Source organism: Girardinichthys multiradiatus, chromosome 10 (assembly GCF_021462225.1).
Source record: "Girardinichthys multiradiatus isolate DD_20200921_A chromosome 10, DD_fGirMul_XY1, whole genome shotgun sequence".
Lineage (NCBI taxonomy): Eukaryota > Metazoa > Chordata > Actinopteri > Cyprinodontiformes > Goodeidae > Girardinichthys > Girardinichthys multiradiatus.
The window spans coordinates 20,582,065-20,605,565 of record NC_061803.1 but is presented as its reverse complement, the minus strand read 5'-3'; the positions used below and the strand labels follow the sequence as shown (position 1 = coordinate 20,605,565).

Below are 23,501 nucleotides of genomic sequence, written 5' to 3'. Positions count from 1 at the left end.
ATTACTGTAATTATTTGAGAATTCCTGGAGTAGAGTATTTTCCTACCAATAGGTTCATTGTTTTCTTCCCTGGAGATGATGTAATCTTGCGTACTTCTGTGTTCTTCTCCAGGCTGGATCCCAGTCCTTCCTCTGTCGGCCTAAGAGCGACTTCTAACCCCAGCCCTGGCTGCAGGGCCAGCAGATTCACCCCTGTGGATACCCCAGCCCTTTTGTGTCCTAAAGCTTCACACCAAGATACAACCTCACAGAGGGTCAACCCCCCACCCAACCTCCACTGCCGCCCTCCCAGATACTCCACCGTGTTTTACAGACAAACCCCTCCGGACCGTCGAATGACAAGCGTGCTTCGGAGGGCGGGGCTTGCCTCAGTCTCTCATGATTGGCTGCTGGATGGAATTGAGGTGAATGGAACACATGCCCAAGGAGCAGGACTCTAACCCATCAGAGGGAGAAGAGAAACAGTGAGTTTAAGTCTTTTGGGCATTTTTCTTTTTATGTCACCAGTTTTTCTCTTATTAGGCACTTTTTCCATCATTGGAGCATTAGAAAATAGAATAAAACACACGTGCTCTCCAATCTTTTTACTCCAAGTCTGAACTGCTTTCAGAGGACTCTGGCCTGTGGCTGGTTTTAGCCCAAATTCTCTGGCTTTTAAGCTTGGTTCTTGAGAATCAGAACTGAGTGCAAACAAGCAGTGCACTGTTTAAGCTCCCATTTATAAATGAAGAAAAAATATTAGTGAAAAGGAGTGCAAGAGGAAGGGGCATATGAAAGGAAAAGTCTTGGGGTAGGCGCCTATTAGAAAGGGTTGTCCTCTATTATCGGTCTATTTTGTAATTTAAAAAACTTTAACTGTTGTCAAACCATGATTGCAATAGTCAACAAAAACATCGCCATCACATCATTTCCTACAATCCTGTAGCTCTACATTAAACAATATCAGAGAATGGTAAAATATGTGGCCATGTTAGTCTAGCAGCAATGTTTTTGTATTAGTTTTTATCTTTAACTTAATAGAACGTATTATTGATTTATTTTCTTACAGAAGGAAGCTGCAGTCGCTTGTTTGTTTGTGGGTGGGGCTAAAACGACATCATCAATTGACTGTTTCAACATGTCCATCATTAAGTCATGATCATGTATACTACATTTCAAGTGGATCCGATGATGTATGAGGGAGATATAGCCCTTGAAGTGTCCTAGGGGGCGCTATTGATCCAAATTTGAATGCAATTAAATTTCACAATCCTCGGTCAAAGCATGGCTTGGGGCTGATTTTTTAAAGTTTTCTAGGGGGCGCTGTGGACAAATTAGGCCACGCCCACCAAATATGTCATCAGATCTCTGTTGGGGACTGGACAAGGTTCAATCACATTGAATTTGGTGCAGATCAGATGATCTATGTGGAAATTAGAGTCAAACGTATGGCCATGGCGTGACGTCTGACTTCGGCGCGCCGCCACAGCCACGCCCTTTTATGAAAAGTCACTGTGCCTCAAACGAAGTTAGACCCACTAGTTATCTGTCTTCTGACACACTTTCAAGTTGATTGGGTCAAGAGGGTCAGAGAGGCACCTTTCGAAGTGGAAAAAGGGACTTCCTGTTCTGAGGGGGCATGGCTTTGATGATGTCAGCATTTGACCCCATAGGATCGTCGGGAACACGAAGGTCCTCCTTCATGCCAACTTTGGTGTGATTTGTATATTTTTTGGGAAAGTTATTGCAATTTTTCACTTTCGGCGTGAACGCCAACTTCGTGCCACGGCCACGCCCCCTAAACATGGCCGAAAACTCAGGATTTTGACAACTTTTAATCCCCCATGCCTTAACTGCATGTTGACCAAATATGAACCCGAAAGCTAAAAATCCCTAGGAGGAGTTCGTTAAAGTTCGAGGTGAGTAAAAGTGAAAAACGGGCAAAAATCGGCCTTTAATCCAAAATGGCCGACTTCCTGTGCATTTTAGGACATACCCCCAAGAGACTTTTTTTCTTGGTTTTAGGAGTTCTAGCATTGTGCCGAATTTCAGATCTGTACGACTTACGGTTCGGCCTAGCTCACGTTTGGGGGCGTGGCTAAGTGGTTTGGCCACGCCCACTGACGACGATATTAAGGATCAAGAATTTCACGCGGGGGACAATTTTGGGTGAAGTTTGGTGAGTTTTGGGGCATGGCAAAGTCCCCATATTGCCCCGCAAAGAGGCAGCGGAAAAAACAAAGAACTAGAAACCTGCAAGCAGCTTTGAAGGCCCTCGCACCCCTCAGCGCAACTCGGGCTATCGCCTCCTACACGCCACATACGATGACACCGCGTCACTTCAAGACGTCGCCAGTAGGTGGCACTTTGAGCAACATGTCATATGATCTTCGGTCATTCAGAGTTTCAGTCTGGCAAAAAGCATTCAAAATTTCGAGTAAATCTGACCTTCCAGATAGAAGCTGCACTCACTTGTTTGTTTGTGGGCGGTGCTAAAACGACATCATCAATTGACTGTGTCAAAATGTCCATCATTAACTCATGATCATGTATACTACATTTCAAGTGGATCCGATGATGTATGAAGGAGAAGTGTTCTAGGGGGCGCTGTTGATCCAAATTTAAATGTAATCCAATAGAGCTGTTTGGGGGCTGACAAAGATCAAGCGTATTCAGTTTGGAGTGAATCGAACCATGCATGTGTAATTTAGAGGCAAACGTATGGCCGTGGCGTGACATCAGAATTTGCCACGCCATCATATTCACACCCTCCAGCTAAAGCAGTAAGTAGTCAACTGTGTAAGAGCATCATGTTATCTGTTACTTGGGACAGTTTCACATTGATTAGGTGAAGAACATCAAACATTGACTCTGTAAAGGAAAACGTGATACTTCCTGTTCTCAGGGGGCGGGGCTTCGATGATGTCAGCATCTGACAAGTGAATATTTTTCAGGTCTAGAGGCAGATCAATCCCAGAATGTTTCATTTTTCTGTGACTTTCCTTGTAGGAGCTATATAAATTTAGTGTTTTATGGCGAGAAGTCATATTTTGAGGCGTGGCCACGCCCACACGCTTTCATGTATCAAAAAGCTTTTGATAACTTTTGATCCCCAATCCCATAAGAGTATACTGAGTGATTTTCAAGTCTCTAAGTCAAAAGCTGTAGGAGGAGTTCGCTCAGATATGCGGGTTAGAAACGGCCAAAACAGGGTCAAAATGGCAACTTCAATCCAAAATGGCCGACTTCCTGTGGGGTTTGGACCAATGCTCCAAGAGACATTTTTGTAGGCCGTGAGAAGATACATATGTGTACTGAATTTCAGAATCCTCGGTCAAAGCATGGCTTGGGGCTGATTTTTTGAAATTTTGTAGGTGGCGCTGTGGATGAATTAGGCCACGCCCACCGAATATGTCATCAGATCTCTGTTGAGAACTGGACAAGGTTCAATCACATGGAATTTGGTGCAGATCAGATGATGTATGTGGAAATTAAAGCCAAACGTATGGCCATGGCGTGACGTCCTACTTTGCGGCGCCACCCTTGCCACGCCCTTTTATGAAACGTAACTGTGCTTCAAACGAAGTTAGACCCACTAGTTATCTGTCTTCTGACACAGATTCAAGTTGATTGGGTCAAGTGGGTCATAGAGGCACCTTTCCAAGTGAAAAAAGTGACTTCCGGTTCTGAGGGGGCGTGGCTTTGATGATGTCAGCATATGACCCCATAGGATCGTCGGGAAGCCGAAGGCCCTCCTTCATGCCAACTTTGGTGTGATTTGTATTTTTTTTGGGAAAGTTATTGCAATTTTTCACTTTCGGCACGAACGCCAAGTTCGTGCCCCGGCCACGACCCCTAAACATGTTCAAAAACTCACGATTTTGATAACTTTTAATCCCCCATCCCTTAACTACGTATAGGCCAAATATGAAGTCGATAGCTCAAAATCCCTAGGAGGAGTTCATTTAAGTTCGAGGTGAGTAAAAGTGAAAAACGGGCAAAAATCGGCCTTTGACCCGAAATGGCCAACTTCCTGTGCATTTTAGGGCATACCCCCAAGAGACTTCTAGCATTGTGCCGAATTTCAGATCTCTACGACTTACTGTTCGGGCTATCTCACATGTGGGGGCGTGGCTAAGTGGTTTGGCCACGCCCACTGACGACGACATTAAGGATCAAGAATTTCACGCGGGGGACAATTTTGGGTGAAGTTTAGTGAGTTTTGGGGTATGGCAAAGTCCCCATATTGCCCCGCAAATAGGCAACGGAATAATAATAAGAATTCGAGCGATTACAATAGGCCCTTGCAGTTTTCCTGCTCGGGCCTCATAAGAATTCGAGCGATTACAATAGGCCCTTGCAGTTTTCCTGCTCGGGCCTAATAATAATCAGCCTGTGACTTAGTCATGGAGGAGTCAGATGTTTCCTGCTCAGGTGTTGCAAGACGAGGAATTCCAATTCAAGTTTTGCAGTACACTCACTGTGTTGTACTTTCTTTTCTGTGTAGCTTAAAGTGATCCCACACTTTTGATACTTTCAGTTGTTTTCTTGGTGCTTTTTTCCGCTTCGTGGTCTCCCTCCATTGTTGATAACCTCATTTGCCATCCATGCAGCATAGGCTATCATTAACGGAAATGAGAATACTGTGCAACAGAAAAACCACCTGGCCGGAACACACTTCTCTGAAAAGTTAAACAGAATTAACAAAGTCTTGATGCAGATAATATGCCTTGAGGAATTTTAGTAATCAAGTTACTGAAATCATTCGAGGAATTGTTTTAACCCCTAATTTACCGCTTAAAGTACATTTGTGTAGATGCACAATGGCAATAGTCTTCAATGGCATGTTGTATTCTCCTCTCATTTAGAATGTCATTTAGACACTGGGAAGACACAAGACCGAACAAAGTGTCTGTTGGCGCTGGATGTATGGACTGGGACAGACTCTGCTGTGGGACAGTCCCATACCTTTTGGAATTGCAGGTGCTATGGGTACCTTTTCTTTTTTTTTTGCACAGCAGTCTGACAGATCAATAAACCCTGTTCTGAAAGCCCACAACCACTATTTGAGTCACAAACAAAGAAGCTGGCTGTGTTCCAGTTGGGGTAGGATAGTTGGTACTGTCCTCACAGGCAAGAGCGTGGGTAAAACTGACTGGAGGAATAAGAAGGGAGAAGCAGAGTGCACTTGGGTCGGTCACCAGGCTAAACATAGCACTGCATGTTAGAGATGCATGGAGGCAGCGTCCCAGCTTACATCTGCAGCTTTCTCAGCTATGCATATTTTACAGTCACGCTGTGTCATCCGCTCAGCATTACTGTGAGTTTGAGAATTCATATTCTTGTGTGTGTTTATACTGCTATGCGCAAAATCAGGCCACACTAATCATTTTTTTTTTTTTGTTCTCAAATGTGTGCTACATAAGCGGTGGGGTGGAAAATGTGTCCGTGTGAACTTAGCTCTTGCTGCTGAGAGTCTAAGTGTGCTGGAATCAGGAATCCCTCTGGGGTCGGCCTCTGCAGAACATAATGCTGTGCATAATATTCAATTATGTATGATGTTTTTATTTTCAAACTGAGATACTTGCGTGTGCACACATTCATCAGCCGGGCGAGATGCTTTCCTATCATCCTGCTTTTCTTAGTGTCATTATTTCTTTCAAACCTTTTTAGAAAAGTTAATTGTATTAGCAAAGTTTTTTAACTGTAATGGTTCTGCTTTGGGTTTAATCAGAACCTATTCAGAGATCTGTATAACCTTTTTATGATCATACCATTACTGTGCCAGTTGTGCCGTGATGTAACAGATGTGTGCTTGCAAATAGAACAGTGTGGTGCTCCGAGGAAGGATTGTCTTATTTTTTTCTCGCCATGATTTTTTTCAGAGATGCAGTTGTAGGAGGGACAGAAAGCTGAATAAAGAGTATCTCCTTGCTGATGTTTCTGATGTTGTAAACACTCTGTCACAGTGGAGGACTGAGCTGTCACACCACTGATAAACAGAATATTTATTGAGATTTTATAGACCTATGGAAAGTGGCATGCATATTTGCCCAGCTCCCTTTAATCTGATACCTCTAAATAAAATCCAGTGCAACCATGCAAAAATGTTATGTGCGGAGAAAAACTAACACTGGACACACCATCACTATGATGAAACAAGGTGGCGGCTTCATTCTGTGGGGGATGCCTTTTTTAGTAGTGACACAGAATGGAACAATGGCACCGGGATGTCCATCTCCCGTCCTCAAGAGATACCATCCTGTAGCTTTTGGATGCATCTCTTCTCCAACACAACTGAACAACTGAATCAAATGGCTGAATTGTCTCATCAGCATGCCGTTTAGCTCTGCAGAGGCCTGATAATGAGTCATTCATACGATTCAGGTGTGATGGAAAAGGGATGCATCTAAAAGTTTTAGAATAGTAGCTCTTAAGGACTGGAGTATGACACCTTTGTTTTAGAAGGACAACAAAATAGCTTGATTTAGATCAAAGTATGTTCTTGTGTTAAGAGAATTGTGGGCTAAATTTTACATATACATGGCACTGTTAAGAATTTTGTTTGTAAACAAACTGGAATTAGTTCCTATTTCTTAGACCAATAATAACTTTACCTCTGTATATGGAATTCAAACCCAATAAATTAAAGTGTGTGCTTGCAATGGGACAAAATGTGGAAAAGTCGTCAAATCTGAGAATGTTTTTCAAGGGATTGCATTTTTCAAATGACATTTTGTAGAAGAGCTTCTGAAGGCACTTTCTCCAACATCCCAAGAAGATGGGTTCATCATCAACATCAACTGGGCCACAAGAGAGTTTTAAGAATCTCCAAACACAACAATCAGAATAAATAAGGCTCCATAGACTTCTTAAAGCCTAATTTTAAGATGTAATAATCCATCCTATGGATTTTGAAAAAGACAAAGGGAGTCATAACCAGGACCAAGACATAATTAAATACTATCATATAAACGGTAGTTAAGTTGGAATTATGGCTCAATTATTAACTTAACAAGCAATTAAATATGTTTTCCACTGGGGCCGTTTGAGCCAACCCTTCTCAGACACGTAGTGCTGTTCTGGACCTTTTGTCCATTCTCATTAAACCTGGCAACCGTATGAATTTCAGGCTCAAATTATTAACCTTAAAAAAAATGCCTCCATCTTAACACTGCCACAAATTGTGTTAGCGGACTTTATGACTTTCATGTAAAGCTAGAAACTACCTTTACTATTAAAAAATCCATATTATCTTCATTGAATAAAAAAAAATGCTAAATAAATTTAAATAGAAATACAGGTCCTTCTCAAAATATTAGCATATTGTGATGAAGTTCATTATTTTCCATAATGTCAGGATGAAAATTTAACATTCATATATTTTAGATTTATTGCACACTAACTGAAATATTTCAGGTCTTTTATTGTCTTAATACGGATGATTTTGGCATACAGCTCATGAAAACCCAAAATTCCTATCTCACAAAATTAGCATATCATTAAAAGGGTCTCTAAACGAGCTATGAACCTCATCATCTGAATCAACGAGTTAACTCTAAACACCTGCAAAGGATTCCTGGGGCCTTTAAAACTCCCAGCCTGGTTCATCACCCAAAACCCCAATCATGGGTAAGACTGCCGACCTGACTGCTGTCCAGAAGGCCACTATTGACACCCTCAAGCAAGAGGGTAAGACACAGAAATAAATTTCTGTACGAATAGGCTGTTCCCAGAGTGCTGTATCAAGGCACCTCAGTGGGAAGTCTGTGGGAAGGAAAAAGTGTGGCAGAAAACGCTGCACAACGAGAAGAGGTGACCAGACCCTGAGGAAGATTTTGGAGAAGGGCCGATTCCAGACCTTTGATGACCTGCGGAAGCAGTGGACTGAGTCTGGAGTAGAAACATCCAGAGCCACCGTGCACAGGTGTGTGCATGAAATGGGCTACAGGTGCCGCATTCCCCAGACCTGGGCTACAGAGAAGCAGCACTGGACTGTTGCTCAGTGGTCCAAAGTACTTTTTTTGGATGAAAGCAAATTCTGCATGTCATTCAGAAATCAAGGTGCCAGAGTCTGGAGGAAGACTGGGGAGAAGGAAATGCCAAAATGCCAGAAGTCCAGTGTCAAGTACCCACAGTGAGTGATGGTCTGGGGTGCGGTGTCAGCTGCTGGTGTTGGTCCACTGTGTTTTATCAAGGGCAGGGTCAATGCAGCTAGCTATCAGGAGATTTTGGAGCGCTTCATGCTTCCATCTGCTGAAAAGCTTTATGGAGATGAAGATTTCATTTTTCAGCACGACCTGGCACCTGCTCACAGTGCCAAAACCACTGGTAAATGGTTTACTGACCATGGTATCACTGTGCTCAATTGGCCTGCCAACTCTCCTGACCTGAACCCCATAGAGAATCTGTGGGATATTGTGAAGAGAACGTTGAGAGACTCAAGACCCAACACTCTGGATGAGCTAAAGGCCGCTATCGAAACATCCTGGGCCTCCATAAGACCTCAGCAGTGCCACAGGCTGATTGCCTCCATGCCACGCCGCATTGAAGCAGTCATTTCTGCAAAAGGATTCCCGACCAAGTATTGAGTGCATAACTGTACATGATTATTTGAAGGTTGACGTTTTTTGTATTAAAAACACTTTTCTTTTATTGGTCGGATGAAATATGCTAATTTTGTGAGATAGGAATTTTGGGTTTTCATGAGCTGTATGCCAAAATCATCCGTATTAAGACAATAAAAGACATGAAATATTTCAGTTAGTGTGCAATGAATCTAAAATATATTAATGTTAAATTTTCATCATGACATTATGGAAAATAATGAACTTTATCACAATATGCTAATATTTTGAGAAGGACCTGTATGTGCATGGTTGTTTGTGTGTTGCCCTGTGATGGACTGGCGACCTGTCCAGGGTGTACCCTGCCTCTCGCCCATAGACTGCTGGAGATAGGCACCAGCTCCCCCGCAACCCACTATGGAATAAGCGGTAGAAAATGACTGACTGACTGACAATTAAATCATCTATTTTGATATATTTTTGTAAATCTAGTCATTAATTAATGAATCATGTTTATATGAATACAAATGTACTAAATGAAACTTATTAACTGAATGGGCCTAATAATTTATATAATTTCAGTTATTAAAATAAAAAAAAAATTGATTTCTTTATTGCAGTCACATTATTTTCAGGATAGTATTCATTCAATTTATTTGAAATAAAAAAGGCAGTTTTTCCGTCTATTTAGTTTTATTGAAGTATTGATTATATGCTGCCATAGTGGCCTTCTAAGCAACACATGGTGTCCCTATCTCTGACAGTAATAAACCAACTGGGCATTAAACACTAATTATTTCAGAAATATCCAGCTTCAGCTGGTGCTCAAGAGCCTGAAAACCCTGCTTGCTGCTTGAACTGTAAACACCTCCGACACTAACAGACTGCACCACTCTGTCTCATACGGTCTTTATAGGATCGCGCTCTTCCCGCACCTTAATCTGCCTTCTATCTCTTCCATCGCTGTGCTTTCACATTCCCATCCGAGCAGGCCGTTTCCAACGTGCCTTTCAAACTCGTCCACTTGGTTTTAGCTGTGTTCCCAGCATGCTGTGTGTTGATGTGTCTATGTGGTAGCTTTCTCACCTGCTTTGTTAGTTGGGGGTTTCCCCGTGTGTAAACATGTAATTGGAGTGCTTTCAAAGGCTTATTTATTTTCCGCGGTTATGTTCCTGCTATTGAATTTAGTCTGAAAGCACAGTCAAAAGCAAGTCTTTTTCTGTTAAAATTCATCCAATTACTTGAATAAAATCCCTCCTAATACTATTGGCCTTGAGTGCATGTATCACAGAAGTGGTTATTACAGATCTCTTTCATTATCTTATTGGTATTTTATTTATACATTTTGGATCATCTGACTTTGTTACAGACAACTCTATCATATAGCTATTTTTATTTAGCTTCTGAATTTGCAAAATTTTTTTTTTTGTCTAAAAAATCTTTAACAACTATAAAATTATTTTAATCTGTACTCATTTATTCTGAAAGTGCTTCTTTTGTAAACATGGAGCACAATTTGTCGATACCAACAGGTATGGTGGAGTTTAGTATCTTGGTGGAGTTTAGTATCTTGTTTAGAGATTGGTAGACAATTAGCACATCTTATCTTTCATGTAATTATGATGCATTTGTATTTCCACCTGCACTGACCAGCAGTTTACACACCAGCAGTTTACACTTGCTACTAACCATCAATTTTAAACAATGCTACAATCTTCCAACATGACAAAAAACATACAAATGCTTTGAACACAAATGTGAGGTAAAAGTGATGTTAGTCAGTGTAACAGAATAAAATACACTGTTTTTGCAGTTGAGCAAAAATTGGAATTTAAGTATTTTCCGAGGTCCATGACAGTAAATTCAGAAAAAAAATATGTATAGCTTGTTTGGGAACGTTTCTAGGGGAAAGCCTCTGCTCTCTAAACAGAATGTGGCAGCATGGTTGAGGTGTGCAAAGTTGAATCTTAATGAACCAATAGACTAATGGAACAAAGTCCTTTGGACAAATAAATCTAACAGAGATGTCTGACCATTATGCAAAGTGTTACCAAGGTATTCTACAGTGAGGCTTTCTGTCATACCGCTGAAGCTTGGTCCAAACTATGTAATCAGCTGGACAATGATTCCAAACCAGTAGCACATTTAGAACAGAATGTTTGGTAAAGGAAAGAATCAAGGTGGTACAGTGACCTGATCAAAGTCCTGACCTCAGCCTGAGCAAATCGCTGTTGTAGGACCATCAGAAAGCTGGGTAGAAATGTAAAAGACTGAAGTTATAAAGAAAAGGGAGACTTCAACTTAATGTTACCAAAGGTAGAAATAAGGTTTTACAAGTTATTCTAATCATGGTGTGTGTTACGTTTTTCCATGGCTTCTTAATATAACAGACACAAGGTGTAAAACAGAAGATTCATTAAAGTTACAATCAAACTACTTCATCAAGAAATACAAAACGATTTATTTACTATTCACTTTTGTTTATATTTTCCTGGTTTCTATCTCTGTCTTGATTATCATCCCTCAGGTGGCTCAATGGCCCGAAGAGGAAGAGGAAGAACAGCCAGTGTTCGGTGAAGAGTATGACTGGTGAGTACTTTTATAAAAATGCAGTTTGAATGAGAAAAATGTTGATAAAGTATCTCTGAAATGTGCCTGAGAAAGGCATGTTTCACCTACCTGAGCTGTGACTGATGGATTAATTTTCAAAGGTCCACAGATCTCTAATCAAGAGAATCAAAGCTGTCCAGGTGCAGATAATTGTTCACTTTGAAAACTAACCATCTTAGTATATATATTTTAAAATTTGTAGAAAGTCGTTAGGAAAGCTGCTGTGCTCCCCACAGTAGATCTAAGCAGCTGAGGGACTGCACCGAGGTTTGTGATAGATGTATTTCAAGGCTGCCTTTGGACATTATGCTTTTAGAGAAAAAGAAAAAACATTTTGGCAGTCACCAGAATCCCTCTATTTTGTCTGTCTATGTGTTGGTCGCTGTTTATTGTGGAAGTGGGAACACCAGATCCTGAGAGAGTGGGAGAGCAAGAGAGAGAACTATGGTGGGAGGAACAGAGCTGCTGATTTAGTAAAATAAAGCACCTGATCTGATTTTATTTTTTTTCCATCCTAATCAACTTATGGTCTGAATCAAAAGAATCGCTGCAGGAATTTTGTAAAATATTTGGTCACAGATGGTCAGTTTATGTCACCATTTAGTGCCTCTGTCTCTCTTTGCTTGGATGCTCTCATAAAAGAGTCATTTTAACTGGTTTTACAATAAAGGTTTTGAAAACACATAAGGAACACATTGCTGCTGCAATTGCGATAACCCATGTAGAGCTGCACCCCAAGAACTCAGAGAGAACAGCGCACCACAATTCATTTTTGCTATCAGCCAGGATCATGGGCTGTGTGAGCTTTCAGCTCATGAAGCTTATATTATGAAATCAAAGTGTGGTTTGTAACTCGTAGCTGTCATTGTGAGGAATTTCCCCTTGGGAACAGTGTTAGCTTTGATGTTTCTGAACTGTCTGCAACCATGGACTGAACAGTCGCTGCTACTGCAGTCTTTGCTTTGATTGATGTTACACTTGTTTTGCAGTCCTGTGTTACTCCTTACAGTTCATAGTGGTTTTGGTAGCTATTACTACCTTCTAAAATGGATCAGAGGCTTGATATTAGTGGGTCACTTTCAACCCGCCCATTCCGTGTCAGGACCTCTCTGGCAAGGTGTAATAAACACGTGCAGATCACGGAATGAAAAAAGTATCTTAAAGGGGTTTAAATCACTGAATGGAAGAAGACAATGCCTATTTCTTCATTTTTCTTACCTCCCTTCTTAACTTTCACAGTGAGGTTGGTGTTTTGTTCAGGGCGATGTGCAGTGTTAGCCCTTCCAGAACTACCATAGCCCACTTAAGTGCTTCTCTGATTAATGTTCTTTTTGCCCCACTTGTCAATGTAGGTGGACATCCATGTCTTGGTTGCTTTGCACAGTGTTTTAGAACTGTACAATACATAGAAACACGGTCGTCATCACAATATTAGTGTGTTCAATATCGCAATCGCAAGGGACTGCTTTAATGCAGTTTTTGGTGGAAAATAATGTTTCAAGTGTCATGCCTTCATGCTCTGCATATCCACTACATATTAGGCCAGTTCAGTGCACTATAACTTCCCTAATTGCAGCCCTATACTGTTTGCATTTTCAGATTATAAATTAAACAGAGCCCTGAAGGATGTTCAAAGTCTGCTTTTTCATCACCACATATGCTTAAATATTTGTAGCTTCTAACATTGAGGTTGGAGAAAAAGCTCTTCAAACTGGTAAAAAGGAGAAAAATAAAGTCACTATTTGAAATTAAGAACCCATTTAATTTTTAACATTTCAAAAACAGGTAATCTCTTATTATGGTATTAACGTTGTATAGTATAGCTCATACAGCAGCAGGGAATTAGTATGTATAGTCAGGATTATCCTCTAATGTCCTCAGTGTTTACAGTTTCATATGTCACCCTGCCCATACTCTTGTCATGTCAAGACCTCAGAAAAAGAATCTCGAGACTCCATCAGAAACCTGATCCATTCTGTTCGGATCCAAACAAAGAAAACAGATGTTCTGGCGGTAAACTTGTGAAGACACACAAGTTTATATAGGCCACTTTTGATGAGACCCCTTTTGGTCTCTCTGGGTTTCCTGTTCTGAGAAGGAGGTACTGCCAGGTCCAGAGAACTGCAGCAGTATTGAATTTTATGCTTGGGTTCCGAATGCAGCCACAGAGTAGCTTTGGGATTGGCCTGTCACTGCTTGGCTCTGCCAAGGCAGCAGAACTGACATGTCTCTCACAGGCTTGCCTCTCTGATGTTTTCCTTATCTGTAATCCTCATGCACGTCAGAGCTCCTACATTTTCCTCTTCAGATCTGTTTTTTCCCCCCAGCAAATCTACACTTATTACAATTCCTAATGGGGCTTTGTCATCTTGCAGTTAGTGGTATTTTTGCAAATCGATTTGGCTGAAATGTGGCCTGTGCCCCTTGGCACTCATTCTTGTTTCCCACCATCCTACTCTGGCACTGCTCCTCCTTTTCCTCATCTAAAATCTGTAACAAAGCCCAAAAGCAGAGCCCAAATGACACTGTCAGTCACAGCTCTCACCACGCCTCAATACAAACTCACACACAGCTACACTCATGTTGTATCTACTAAGAGCAAGGAGGAGAGGTTCTTTATTAATAATCTGTCTGAAGAAGTTAAAGCCAGACAAAGAATTGGGTCACTTTTTGACCCATCATCCTTACAGCAGTTCTAGAGTTTAGGACATGGAAAAAAGCTAATATGTTGCAAGAATCTCAGGTTTTATCAGAGGTTTAGGTTCTCCAATTCTTCTGTCTGGATATAATCTGAGACTCTGGAGAGGCCAAACCGTCTGCTGCAGATCTCTGCTACCCCCCTCTCCCCCTTCATGTTTGGGGTTATCACACTGTAAAAGAAGTCTGTCGGTTAAATCACGGTACTGTGTGATATGCACCAAAAGGAGCTGAAAACGTCTGAGCAGTTGCAGTACATGAGCTGAAAATGAATGCCCAATTTGCTCAGCTTGTTTATGTTTGTGCCTTGGACACCCATACCGAATTTATTTGCAACTTGCAGTGGACATTCTCCTCCCCTCCCGGTTGCTCGGCCACGTATACGGCACATGAAATGTCTGTAAATCTGCTATTTCCTGTCTCTGAGCAAACTCCCTCTTTCTCCCCAGTCTTAGAGGGGTATAGGAGGAGAAAAAGCTGTTCTGTTCCCGACCTATGCCTTATGCTCTGTCTCAAAACAAGTGTAACTAGTTCCATGTAGTTGACATCAGATTAGACACATTAAATATATTTTTAAAGTGCTTGTTTAAATTTCTGGAAGCTAAATTAGAAGCAGAGGTAACATTGACAACCAGGCTTCCTTACACGGTCCTTAGGGTTCATTACTGGAAGAAGTATGGAATTTGATTTGAGTGTTTTCCAGGTCTGATAAGTGTGGAAAAATATTAGAGTTTTCAGACTTAATTTCCTATCCCTTTGTCTAAATGTTGTGTGCTTCCTTCTTTCCCTGCATTCATCATTCCCATCTTCGTTGTGCCCTTACTTCTTTTTGTCTTTCTATCCTTGTGTCCCATGTTTATGTTCTTTGTTCCTTTCTTGTGTCTTTCATTTTTCCTACCTTCTTTCTTTAGTTGTTCTTTAAAGCTTCCATATTTTAGCATACCCACTGCAAACATATCTTAAATAAATTCACTGTGAGGTTTTGTATGCCTTTTACAATTATTTTAGTTTTAACATGAAAGTAAAGGAATGGCAAGCTTGAAATAATGAATCTAGAAAGGTTTGGAATGTTTTCACGAAAAATGTAAAGGAACCCCATAAAATACCAACACAACATCCTTGATGAAATTGCGGTTTCTGGTTTAAATAGCCATCTTCCTGCAGTGATGTGAAGCCTGTTGGCACACTGCAGCAAAGATAAATCACAAGACTTGTTTATAAAATTTAGGCCTCTTATCATCATAACTTTATGTTTTCATTGTTTCTTCATTCAGGGTACATCCCCAGCTACCTCGAAAAGGATGAGCCATGTGTGGTGTGTGGCGACAAGGCCACAGGTTACCACTACCGCTGCATTACCTGCGAGGGCTGCAAGGTAAGCATAGACAAACAGATGCCTGCCTCCGCCAGTTATCTCTGTAGCTAATTTGTTCATGTTCATGTTACAAGCTAAGGCTTTTCTCAGTGTGAAAATACAGTGATTGTGACGTGTCTAAAACATAGCGTATTAATCTGTCTTAGATCGATTTCTTGATGTCATTCACAGTGAGAAGAATTCAGTAAAAGTAAAAAAAAAGTTAAGTTTTTGCACTGTACAATTTGTTTAACATTTGCACCAACAAGAGCTGCAGGAGGGCTGATGGATCCTGTCTTTACCGAACTGCAGTATGACATTTTCGACCTAACGTTTTCTTTTCTAGTTCTCCATCACTTTCATGTCTGACTTCTTTGTTTCCAATCAGGTGCCCACTGCGTGTCACCAACTGTCACTCTGCCTAAGGCATTCATTCATTCATCTCTCTCTCTTTCTCTCGCTCTGCCTTTGTGCTTTTCACTGTGCCTGCAGGGTTTCTTTCGTAGGACCATTCAAAAGAACCTCCACCCTGCCTACTCCTGCAAATACGATGGCTGCTGCATCATCGACAAGATCACCCGCAACCAGTGCCAGCTGTGCCGCTTTAAGAAGTGCATCTCAGTGGGAATGGCAATGGATTGTAAGTGAAGGGCCTTGCAAAAGTTTTCTACATTTTGTCACATTACAAACACAAACTTCAATGTATTTTATTGGGATTTTGAGCATGAATAATAGTGAAGTGGAAGGAAAATTAAACATGGTTTTACATTTTTTTAAACACAGAAATTTTGAAAGGTGTGGTATGAATTTGTATTCAGTCAGATACCCATAAATACAATCCTGAAGTCCTGTTAGCAATTTCCCAAATCATCCTGAATACCCCATCCCCTCAGTGAAACATGGTGATGGTGCTGGAAGAAAACCTGTTAGAGGCTGTGAAAGACTTGAGACAGGGGTGGAGGTTCACCTTCCAGCAGGGCAATGGCCCTAAACATACAGCTAGAGATATAATGGAGTTGTTTACAACATAGCGTATTCATGTGTCAGAATGGTCCGTTCAAAGTCCAGACCTAAATCCAACTGAGAATATGTAGAAAGACTCACAGATGCTTTCTATCCAGTCTGACTGTGCTTGAGCTATTATACAAAGCTTCAGATAAAATCCCATTAAATACATTCAAGTTTGTTTACAGAATTTGAATATGTTTAAGGGGAATTATACTCTAGCAAGGCTGTTTTGTATACATACATAATATTAATATTGAAGTTTGGATTGGAGATTAACAATAAGTGACCTGAATCACAAGTTATGGTGATTAAAATGTGTTTTCTAGTAAAAGCTTTAGTTATAGACACCATGTACTCATTTAACATTTAAACAAAATTCAAATGTTTTTTTTATTTATTGTCCTCTACCCAGTGGTGCTGGACGATTCAAAGCGGGTGGCTAAACGACGCCTCATTGAGGAGAACAGGGAGAAACGTAAAAAGGAGGAGATGGTAAAAACCTTGCAGACCCGTCCGGAGCCCACTGTAGACGAATGGGACCTGATCCGGCTGGTGACTGAGGCCCATCGGCACACTAACGCTCAGGGCGCACAGTGGAAACAGAAGCGCAAATTCCTGGTAAGGACACACAGAGAACATTTCTTCCTGGGATTTTGCTGTAGTTGCTACTGTTAATGCATTTTTGTTTAGATAACTGGTTAAAATGTATTTCATGGTTTGACAGGTAAATACATTCCAATGCATGAATATTAATCCTGGAGAATCTACTCTTAAGGGTCACCCTTGCTGTGGGTTCTTGGTTGTGCTCTGAATGTGTTTAAAGGAGCATAAATGCTGAGCATTTCAGATGATCTTAGCCAAAACACAAGGTCACAACCTGTGTTTGTGTGAATAGGGAAACCTTACTGGATAAATCTGAAAGCAGCAGTAGAAAAAACTGTGCCTACACCTACTTTTGTTACTAATTGAGACCTCTTATGTTATAATCACCTACCTTCTCAAGACTGGTATGCCTTATGGAGACCAAAACCCAGGTCTAATACAATGGAGCATATTTTTTGGGGCATAATGCACAGCAACCATTATTTGCATTTCAAAGCCAGGGTGCACAATCTACGCTTGAGGAAGAGTACAGGAAAGAGGCTTTCTGTGTCATCAAGTAATGCCAATTTAAGACAGCCCTGATGTCTTCTTAAGTGCCACTTTTGCACAAAGAATTTTGCTTTTGTCTTGCAGAGAGTAGCTGCACACATCCAGGTGGAGGTTATGGAAAATAAATGTCTAAACATTTATCTTGTTCGGCCAGAAACCTAGTCCATCTTTCAGATTTTGGCCTTTTTTGTGAATGAGTTTGAGATCTACACAAAGTAGTGCATAAATTTGAAGTTAAAGGAAATTTTTACATGATTTTCAAAACTGTTTACGAATAAAAATCAGTAAAATCTAAAGCGCATTTGTATTCACCCCCTTGGCTTTGACACCCTGAATAAAGTCCAGTGCAACCAATTGTTGAGTCAGTACAGCTAGAATTAAATTAAGCACAGGTGGACTATGGTAATTATCCTCTCCCTTGCATTAGTGTATCACATACAAATCCCCATGTGTGTGTTGGGGGGTTATACGAATAGAAGTACAAACTTCTGTGTTTGAAAGACATCCTGTCTGCAAGATTGCACATGACTGATCATAACAGAGGATTTGCTTCAGCAGAGATAAGGAGAGAGCTTATGGAAAGGCAGATGGCCTAAACAAATAGCAGAGCAGTGACATTTACTAAATTGCAGAGAGAAGAAGAGTTTTGGGAGAGATTTAATGAAAATACAGCCAAGGAATTAATCAAAAACATTAACTGAATTATATTTGGGGAAGGGCCCAGAAACATTCAGATGAATATAAAACTAATATAAAACTATCATCTTCATCCCTACTGCAGACACTAAACACAGATATCAGTGAGTGAACAGGTTGAGGTCTGCCAGGTACAACAAATATATCATTTTTTAGAAGGCCATTCTCTGTAATTATGCCAAGGGACCACAAGAAATTCTGCTTAGTAGCATTTTTTGTGTATATGGTAATATAAGTTATGTTTTTATTAAGTTAAATTGATCTATTTCTCTGTTATAAAAATAGAACCTGAAAGATTTTGGGAAAACAGATTTGGTTGCCATGGTTTGGGAATTTACGTCACTTAGAAAAGTTACATAAGATATAATTTACAGTACTGTTCAAGATTTTTAAACACGGTCTTGTTTGTATACTTTTATATCCTAGTAGCCAGACCACCATAAAGATTTATATTGTTCTTGATCAACTGTTCTCCTGGTTTTCTAAAGAGTTTCTAAAGAGTTTCTTTGGGCTGTGTGCTGTTCAGTCTGACTTCAACATAACAGTTTGCAGTGCTTGCATAAAAATGAGGAAAGTGGACAAGTCTTCTGTCCATCCATTTACTTTTGCTCAATAAACTACAGGTCTTGGAGGTCATTTCCAGAATACAAAATCCAGAAATACTTTTCTCCAGCTTCTTCTGGGGGATATTTCCAGGCAAGAAGGGATGCACTGTACTTTCTGCAAGTTATGGGTCTGTCCCAGGTGCTCCCTCAGTGAGACAAGCTTGGAACAGCTCCAAATGCAGGCATTCAGGCAAAAGAAGAGGCATAAGTCTGAAAATACAGGTCCTTCTCAAAATATTAGCATATTGTGATAAAGTTCATTATTTTCCATAATGTCATAATACAAATTTAACATTCATATATTTTAGATTCATTGCACGCTAACTGAAATATTTCAGGTCTTTTATTGTCTTAATATGGATGATTTTAGCATACAACTCATGAAAACCCAAAATTCCTATCTCACAAAATTAGCATATTTCATCCGACCAATAAAAGAAAAGTGTTTTTAATACAAAAAACGTCAACCTTCAAATAATTATGTACAGTTATGCACTCAATACTTGGTCGGGAATCCTTTGGCAGAAATGACTGCTTCAATGCGGCGTGGCATGGAGGCAATCAGCCTGTGGCACTGCTGAGGTCTTATGGAGGCCCAGGATGCTTCGATAGCGGCCCTTAGCTCATCCAGAGTGTTGGGTCTTGAGTCTCTCAACGTTCTCTTCACAATATCCCACAGATTCTCTATGGGGTTCAGGTCAGGAGAGTTGGCAGGCCAATTGAGCACAGTGATACCATGGTCAGTAAACCATTTACCAGTGGTTTTGGCACTGTGAGCAGGTGCCAGGTCGTGCTGAAAAATGAAATCTTCATCTCCATAAAGCTTTTCAGCAGATGGAAGCATGAAGTGCTCCAAAATCTCCTGATAGCTAGCTGCATTGACCCTGCCCTTGATAAAACACAGTGGACCAACACCAGCAGCTGACACGGCACCCCAGACTATCACTGACTGTGGGTACTTGACACTGGACTTCTGGCATTTTGGCATTTCCTTCTCCCCAGTCTTCCTCCAGACTCTGGCACCTTGATTTCCGAATGACATGCAGAATTTGCTTTCATCCAAAAAAAGTACTTTGGACCACTGAGCAACAGTCCAGTGCTGCTTCTCTGTAGCCCAGGTCAGGCGCTTCTGCCGCTGTTTCTGGTTCAAAAGTGGCTTGACCTGGGGAATGCGGCACCTATAGCCCATTTCCTGCACACACCTGTGCACGGTGGCTCTGGATGTTTCTACTCCAGACTCAGTCCACTGCTTCCGCAGGTCCCCCAAGGTCTGGAATTGGCCCTTCTCCACAATCTTCCTCAGGGTCCGGTCACCTCTTCTCGTTGTGCAGCGTTTTCTGCCACACTTTTTCCTTCCCACAGACTTCCCACTGAGGTGCCTTGATTCTGGGAACAGCCTATTTGTTCAGAAATTTCTTTCTGTGTCTTACCCTCTTGCTTGAGGGTGTCAATAGTGGCCTTCTGGACAGCAGTCAGGTCGGCAGTCTTACCCATGATTGGGGTTTTGAGTGATGAACCAGGCTGGGAGTTTTAAAGGCCTCAGGAATCTTTTGCAGGTGTTTAGAGTTAACTCGTTGATTCAGATGATTAGGTTCATAGCTCGTTTAGAGACCCTTTTAATGATATGCTAATTTTGTGAGATAGGAATTTTGGGTTTTCATGAGCTGTATGCCAAAATCATCCGTATTATATTTGAGTAATATAAATAATATTATATAAATATTATTATAAATAATAATATTTCAGTTAGTGTGCAATGAATCTAAAATATATGAATGTTACATTTTCATCATGACATTATGGAAAATAATGAACTTTATCACAATATGCTAATATTTTGAGAAGGACCCGTACAGTAGATGAAACAGTATCTGAAAGTCCTATCATTTAGAAATAGCAAAGAGTCTGAGAAGTCGCATTATTTAATTGATAATCTGCTGCTAAACCAAGTTGATACTAAAATATTTTTTTCTGTTTGCCAAGATGTGTTATTTTTGGCATTTTTGACACAGATTATGTAATTGTGGCAGGTTGCTGGTTATTTATAAAATTTATAAAGATTCAATTTAAAGTTCTTGTTTGAACAATTCAAAAACATTCCTCTGAAAATGGTCAGTCAGTCAGTCAGTCAGTCATTTTCTACCGCTTATTCCATAGTGGGTCGCGGGGGAGCTGGTGCCTATCTCCAGCAGTCTACGGGCGAGAGGCAGGGTACACCCTGGACAGGTCGCCAGTCCATCACAGGGCAACACACAAACAACCATGCACACATGGTCATATTTAAATATGAATGAGGACAAAGCAACAAAAAAAAGAAAAAGGCCTCTACAGAAAAGGTCTCCAGAAAGCCTAAAAAGTAGTTAATCAAGACCACTTTACAAGATGACAAGAAAGTATGTCAGCTTGGAAGCAAAATATTAATAAATCACCTAAAACCTTTGCACAGTATTGTATATATTCCCCACTGCAGTTCTCCTGGATTCGCTCATCAGGCACAATACAAACAAACAGTCTTGTTTATATGGAGCAGACCACATTCTCTGCTTTGCAGTTACCACACACCAGCTTTGTTCATGTTTAACTAACTACAATAAATCCTCTACTTTTGCTCCCGAATGTACGTGCATTGGACCTTTAGTTTCTTCTTTTAAACTGTTACTCAGACAGACTGAAAAATTTTTTACAAGAGCAGATCAAGTCAATCTCTGTGAATGAGCATTTCCACCTTAAAGGTTGCATTTCCTAGTACTAAAATATAGTCCTAAGCTCTTCTTTTAAATTAGAAAGACTCTTGAATGTATGGCGCTACCCTTTTGTTTTATTGTTGCTGCGGGCTTGCACAGTCAGTGTAAGGGATCGTGTGTGTCAACGGAGACTGCAGTGTTTCCAGTGAGTCTGTTGTCTTTTAATGAGTCTGCTTACCTTGCGCACCTAACAGCAGCCAAGATTAGAAATTATTTTGAGAACCCCTATATGTGATTCCTGATGCAGTAAGAGGATTCAAATCATTAACAGTGATGATTCAGGAAATGTTTGGCTCTTGTGTCAGCAACACGTTTTGGTGTGGATGATGTTAGTGAGTGAAGAAGACTCCAAGTTAACTATTTTCAGCATTGGTGGGGTGTCCACCATGGAGCATGCAGACTTTGAAAATGTTGGCTGCGTTTGAGAAATCTCAAAGTTAAGGTAAAGGTTTTCATTTTTATAAAAACACACAGAGAGACTCATGCTAACAGGTCTAACCAAGGTAATTGCTCTACTAAGCAGTGCAATATCTCTGTTTAAAACCCAGAACCAAGGTCGGTTAGTAGTGTTTTCAAACTGTTTGATACATTCAGAAGATGTAACATCCAACCAATGTTTACGTTAATGTTCTCTTGTCATGGAATAAAGAACAAACCATCCACTTAAGTTTTCTGTTCAATTACTTGAGCCAAGTGGAATATAAATCCTCCTCAAAACCTTTAAGCACACATAAATCTCCTGTTTTCCATAAGTCCTAAACTTACAAACTTAAAACTGTTGGTCTCAGAAAACATTTGCCAAATATTGAAATGTTTTCAACAGAACCTCTTGTTTTCAGTCTGAGCAATAAGAAACAGATACTGGTCCGATAGAAGGCTCAGCGGACATCTGGTTTTAGTTCAACAAAGGTTAAAAAGGAAACAATTTTGAACCAAATACCTGCAGGTTCCCAGAAGAGATTTTATCATGTCAGATATGTCGTACTGTACAGTTTGTTGAGCATTTTTTGTTATCTTCAAAAAAACAACCTTAAGGTCAATTATGAGTGTATCACCGGAAAATAAGTATATCACTAAAGAATGTATGAATATACATGAGTTATAAAGCCAAAACTGTTGCAAAACTACCTTTTATTTATTGCCATTGATCTGAAACTTGACAAGTTAAGAGTGACCTTTTATATTATCTCAAATAATTTATATAGACTTTAGTCTAAAGCTCATGAATAAAACTTTCCAGAGCTAACATGTCTGACAAAAGGTCAGCAGTTCAGCACATGAATGGTAAAACTTCAGTTCCTCCCTACTCCTCTCTCAGTAAATCAGTTAAACATCATTCACATTGAGGTCAATGTACCTTGTGCAAGCTGTTGATTTTTATTTCTGTGATTTAAGACAACATTTGAAGTTCCTTTTATTTTTATTTGCTCCACCTGTGTCCCTTAGGTAAAACAAATATACATAACAAATATATGTGACTTTTTTGAGAGCTAATAATGGCCTCAGCCTTTTGTCAAATGTCTTCCAAACAGTGGGCCAGATTAAGACAATGGTGTTGAATAACATGGAAATGTAGCTTCATCTCTGTGTTAGCAGAGTGCAGAACTCCCTACTTACTCTTAAACGTCCTGGGGTACTTTGTCTTGAACACTAATGGATTGTACTCCCTAACTGCACATAAATCTAGGATTAAGATTCTGGCTCACAGAGTAAAAGGAAACTTCATGTTAAGGTCACCATGAGATGCTTCGGTATTTTTCAGTCTGTGATTCTGTAAAAAACACCTTTGCATTCAAAAGCTTGACTTTTTGGGTTTTGATTACACAGAGTCCTTGTACACTAATAAGGCATAACATTATGACCACCGGCAGGTGAATAACCCTGATTATCTCTGTCATGCCAACTATTAGTGCATGTGGATATATTAGGTTTTCTTTCTTCCTTCCTTCATTGTTTCCTTGCTTCTTTCCTTTTTTCTGCCTGTCTTTCATTACACCCCTCCTTTCTTCCCGTTCCTGTGTTCTTTCTTTTTCTGCTTAATTTCTTTTCTTTTTAATATAATTTTTTTCTTTCCTTCCTTTCATTCCCT

General features: G+C 40.3%; 1 protein-coding gene across 2 annotated transcripts in view; it reads left to right on the top strand.

Annotated features, from left to right (window-relative positions):
- The window catches only part of LOC124875542 (thyroid hormone receptor alpha), a 173,946-nt gene that overhangs the window by 128,899 nt on the left and 21,546 nt on the right, over positions 1-23,501 (top strand). For both annotated transcript variants that reach the window (XM_047377760.1, XM_047377759.1), the window contains 5 exons: positions 113-464; positions 11,074-11,135; positions 15,128-15,228; positions 15,700-15,847; positions 16,628-16,833. In XM_047377760.1, the coding sequence (XP_047233716.1) occupies positions 409-464; positions 11,074-11,135; positions 15,128-15,228; positions 15,700-15,847; positions 16,628-16,833 (573 nt within the window). In that variant the 5' untranslated portion in view covers positions 113-408. The remainder of the gene's footprint in view (positions 1-112; positions 465-11,073; positions 11,136-15,127; positions 15,229-15,699; positions 15,848-16,627; positions 16,834-23,501) is intronic.